This window comes from Gavialis gangeticus, unplaced genomic scaffold (genome assembly GCF_001723915.1).
Source record: "Gavialis gangeticus isolate Ggan-Ray unplaced genomic scaffold, GavGan_comp1, whole genome shotgun sequence".
NCBI lineage: Eukaryota > Metazoa > Chordata > Crocodylia > Gavialidae > Gavialis > Gavialis gangeticus.
Window position 1 is genome coordinate 112,827,885 of NW_017729025.1, and position 5,422 is coordinate 112,833,306.

A 5,422-nucleotide genomic window follows, 5' to 3' on the forward strand; every position below is an offset into this window, starting at 1 on the left:
CAGCTCCGAGGCACGTCAATAGGAACCGAGTGCCTAATCTGTATTTTACAAATTTCCCCCAAGCATAATCCAGATATGCAAGCTAGATGGACAGTAAAGAAAACTCTCATTTCTATCAGTTGTCACATGATAAATCAGCACAATGAAATACTGGTCTTTAGGGAGAATTATAGTAGATTTTTTTTTTTAAAACATGGTTAAATTTCCTTCATGTAAATTCTGAATAAACTTAAGAGCTGATAAGTTATTTTTATTTATTTCCTTTTCTTAATGTTTCATTTTAAGTAAAACTTCTTTTCCCCTGCCACACACACGCACACACAGATGAGGTGCTTTTGAAGTTTCCAAGTTTTTGTTCTTTTAGGACACCATCCTAGTTTTCTCCCTTTGTTCTCAAATCTAAGGCAGGAGTGCAAAAGAACAAACTGGGTGGCATTAGCAGTTCAGCTATTAGAACTACTATCTGATAGCTAGAAATAACCCCTAAAAGGTTTCTTGCAAAACAGCTTAATCATGTAGTATTCATTTTCCCACTCCCATCTCCAACCTGCTTCAACAGTTCTCAGCTAGACTTGAAAAGGAACAAAGCATTGTTTGAATGAGACCAGCTATAGGGCGAGAAAGACTGAGGACCTGACAACATTAAAGAAGCTATAAAATCGCAAAGAAAGTTTCCAACAAGTTGATGTGGTAGTATTATAAGACTTTGTTTAAAAAAGAAAAATCTGTACCAACTGATATTTTAGTCAGATTCAGTACTGGAATCTGACTTTTAGTACTGTCTTAAAAAAAAAAAAATCAGTACAGTTGGAGGGTATGTATGTTTCATTCCCTGAACAAATACTTTCATGCTTTTCAAGTGTCTGTCATAGCCTCATCATTCTTTCCCTGTAGTTTTTTTTTTGTTGTCTGAAGAGGTGTATGGTTATATGTGTCTGTTCAAAATAAAGGGGATGAGATTTTATATGGCATATTTATATTTCTTACTTATAGATTTTGAGTGACTAGTGGTTCAATCCCCCAAACACCCTATTCTCTGGAACCCGCAGACCAATACATTTGGTCTTCCGGGGTGATCCATAAGGGCTAAAGAGAACTAATACAAAGTCTTTGAAGCCTTGATTTTTTTTTTCAGACACCCCCGAGTTTGAAATTGCAGTCTAGCCATATCTTTGTGATATAGCTCTAATGTTCAAGGATAAATCCTTGACTTTCTGATGCCTTTTATGCATCAGAAGGTGGCAAATATATAATTCTGAAAAGTGCAGCATTTGTATTACTGCTAAAATTTTATCAAATGCTTTTTAAATTTTTTTTTTCCTATTTCTGTGTATTGGTAAAGGTTTTCAGAATCTGACTTATTTTTTTCTTCTCTTCCCCTCGGAAGATCCATCATATAGAAAATAAACTAGTCAAACAAAAATTAACACTACAGTTGAAATTGGACAGTAACACTTTTCCTAATGAATTAACTTACTGATCAAATAAACCTTTCTTTTGATGACCCCTCTGCCTGTCATCCAGGGATCCACAAATCTTTATTCTCACTTCAACAATTTTCTCAAGCAGAGAAGATTGAATATAGTTCCCCTAGCTCCCCCTGTTTTAAAATGCCATTCCTGCAGTACAGGAATCTGCAACATAGAGCTACTGTTTAGAAAAAACCAAAATTATTTTCCTTCTACCCACTTTCCATCCATATCCACGCTCCCCAGGCCCAGAGTGTGCTGTTTTTCAGCGAGGGATCAAGCTCAAATACCCACATCCAATACTTTGCATGGTGGTGAAACTTCTAGACCACTGGAAAGCTGTTTTAAGTTGGTAATAACCTAATGACCAGACTTTCCTTTCTCCATAAAACAAATGAACAGATATTTGAGAGACAGGCGTCCTATACTTAATTCCTGAAAAGTAAGCTTTTAATTATTAATTTTTGTAAGATTTCAGTTTGTGAAAGCCTACTGTTAGAGGAGTTAGTAGGCTAAGGAACTGCATCAAATTGTACGTTACTTTCATAAGTGCACATAGCCTGGGTGACTGGCATCCTATTGTTTTGGAGGAATTAAAACTAAAAGCCAGCCTAGCTTAACATGACTGCAGAATTTACGATAGTACATGTGGTGCCATTGCAGTCTATGCTTTCATAGGGACAAATAATGCAATGAAGATGGGATGAGAAAAACTTTTAGCTACTAGTTTAGCTTCTAGTCCTAGTTCAGAGACTGAATTACTCTGTAGCCTTGGGCAGGTCACTGAATTACTGTGCCTGAGTTTTCCAATCTGTAAAAAGTGGAGTAGTGATAAGGGAACTGAAGGTTTTAATTAGTTGATTGTATAGTGCTTTGAAATAATTAGAATGAATGTAGTAGAAAAGTGTTAAATGTTCAGCAACTTTTAAAACTATAACAGCATTTAATGACTGCTCATTTTGTTTGTAGTCACAATTGAAGATGGTCTGAATCAAACCTTGGGATCCAAAATCTCATGAACTTTGAGGGATCTTGATGGAAACATCACCACCAGAATCCTGTCAAAACTATAGAGGGTAGACCAAAACCCTAATTCTCAACAACCAAGCTTCAATTCAGATTTGAGTTTTTAATCTATCTTGCCAGTTTCTGGCCACAGCTCAATATAACTTTTGCCCCAGATGGTAAACATCTAAAAAATCATATTTAACAGTTTAATTTTTTTAAAGACGTGATTCAGTTTTCAGTAATGCTAAATGCCTTTACCTAATAGTCTGAGATCATAAATAGATTAGAAAGTAATTACTGGAGAAGAATAAGTAGAAAGAGCACTCTTGAAGTATTTGTTATAGTTAAAATAACACTGAAATTCTGGTGGCTTAGTACTGTCTGCTTATCGCTATGTGAAACAGTGCTCTACGGGTACATTATTTCTAAAGGTCTTCTTTCCGTTTCTATATAGATATTCTCCCTTCACATATTGAAGGTTTGAAGAAGAGGATTGTTTTTCGAGTCACACTAAGTAAACATTAAATGCATGCAGGCTTAAAATTAAAGCATGCATGCTATGTAGCAGCAGTATAAAGTGCTCGGCTTGCACGACTTATGATGCTCAAGCATTGCCTTGTTAAAATGCCAAAAAAAAAACCTTTTTCTTTGCATTTTTTTTTTGAAAAGTAAATCTCTTCCTTTGACCTTGCGATACTTAAATTTTCAGTATTGGGACAAATTATATTTATTTTAGTGAACGCTTTTATGTTACAGATAAAGTGGATGAAATAGTACCAGTTTCCAAGCCATCAAGAATTGCAGACAATGCAACTGTGGACTCAAGGGTGGCAACTATTAAACAGCGGCCTTCCAGTAGATGCTTTCCCTCCGTTACTGATATGAATGTGAGTGGTGGCTAGCAAGTATTTGCTTTTGGTTTATGCTTTTGGTTATGATGTTGCTAGCTGGTACCATTGAAAAAGAACAGCATTTTTATGCACTAATAAAGGAATAGTTGCAAAATGGCTACATGTTCACCAACAAAAAGTTTTCTTCTTTTCCACTCTATGAAACCTAGTAATAGTTGACAGTAAAACCAGTCTGAAGGTCTGTCCCACTCTGAGGTTTAATTATTCCCAGAAATATTGATTTAGTTTTGTTTTGACAAGATAAAGGGAAAATAGGTAAGGGAGGAAGCAGCATTCAGGCACTGAAAGCTAAATAGATTTGAAATTTTAAATCTTTAAAAACTAGAGGCAGTGACTGTAGAGGGGGAATGTCCTTTAGATTTGAGTTGGTTTCCCCCATAAAATTTTTAAATAAGAGAAAATGTTTTCCCTCATCTTCTGCTGCATTTGTTTTTTACTGCCTACCTGTCTAAAGTAGCATCTCTTTTCATTCAGAGGCTTTCCACTTCTTGATCATAGGGAAATGTCAAAGCTGGAATACATCAGTACTGTTTCATGAGGCAGAAAATAAACAGAGAGAGGAGGGATGGTCTCAGGCAGAGGAGTCTGGTGCCAGATTGGGTCCATGGGGTTTCTTGTAGCAAAGCAAGCAGTGGCACTGAGGTTAATGCAGCCATTGCCCACCCCCTGCTACCAACACATCCCAAACAGGACTCTCTGCCCTGGATTTTGATGGCAGATTGTGCCTCCATTTGCCCTGTCTGCAAATTCCTGACTCCTCTGGAAACCCCGGAGCTGTACTTTCCACAACCCTCATCTAGGGTTAGAGTAGTGGATTGAGACTTTAACAAGGTTAGATCTAGGGGTGGTGCAGCAATTGTCCCCACTGCAGTCATTGTCCCCAAGTGACCCAGGCACAGAGGAAGCCCCAGAGCCACTCCTGCTCCCCTCCCCCTGCAGGGTGCCAGGCTTGGCTTGAAACATCAGTGGCAGCAGGCTGGTTTCCTCTTCCTGCCACTCCCTGCGTTTCTCTCTGCTGGCCAGGAGCAAGCTGCTGGAAGGAGAAACCTGCCCCACACTGTTGTCATTATGTGTGGCTGCTACAGGCACAGGGAGAGCCCCACTCCAGGTGTGGGTTGCAGGTAGCAGCTGTGTGGGGTGTCGGGCTTAGCCAGGACAGCAGCGGTAGCATGATCGGTCCTCCTTCCTGTGCCTGTTCCCAGCCAGTGGGGGACACCTAGGTGTGGCAGGGACATGTAGGGGAGGTTGCAGGTGGGCAGGGAGTAGGTACTAAAAGGCAGAACCTGTACACTGTCACCGCTGTCCTTGGCCAATCTCAGCTCCCTGTACAGCTAATCCCTGCATCCTCTCGGAGCCCAGAAGCTTCTCCCCACCCCCAGGTCAGTTGGGGACACCTGCAGTAGTCGGCAGGTCCTCCCCTTCATGTGCTTGCTCTCTATCCAACTCCCTGATGTCCCCCACTGGCCTGAGCCTTCTGCCATACTGGGTCCCATCCTCTCAGCAGTTCAACAGTTCATTGAAACCAGATTCTGGGTTGACATGACTTGAACAGCTGTGCAGAATGTGGCACTGGTTTGGGGAGAGAATTAAGCAGAAAACCAGTTGCTTGTAAAATGTGCTACAAACTTTGGGTTTTTTTCTTGTTTTAAATACCATAATTTTAAACACGGCTATTTTCAATTTCCTAAGATTATGTATACCAAATATACTGTGTTTAATTTGACCAATGACAATTTAAGATGAATAACAAAGTCGTTTAAGGCAGGGCCAGGAAAAATATGACCTGCAGGCCAGTTCCAGCCCGCCAAGGCAGGCCATTCTGTCTGGCTGACAGGCTCCCTAAAAAGAGTAGGAAATTAATATTTATTTGCTCCTGGCTGCCTGTCAAAGCTGACAGGAGCCAGGGGCAGCAGGACCCAGGGGGAGTCCTCAGCTGAATAGAGAGGCCTAGTTCTGCCCTACCTCTAGCCATTTCATTCTCTTCCTGCCTCTGCCCTGCTCCAGCACCACCTGGCTCCCAGCTGCATCAACAGA

The 5,422-nt window shown here is 40.3% G+C and overlaps 1 protein-coding gene across 4 annotated transcripts in view; it reads left to right on the top strand.

Moving 5' to 3' along the window:
* Positions 1–5,422, top strand: part of SHANK2 (SH3 and multiple ankyrin repeat domains 2) — an 856,646-nt gene that overhangs the window by 821,093 nt on the left and 30,131 nt on the right. For all 4 annotated transcript variants that reach the window (XM_019519421.1, XM_019519422.1, XM_019519423.1 and 1 more), the window contains one exon: positions 3,234–3,364. In XM_019519421.1, coding sequence (XP_019374966.1) covers positions 3,234–3,364 — 131 coding nt within the window. The remainder of the gene's footprint in view (positions 1–3,233; positions 3,365–5,422) is intronic.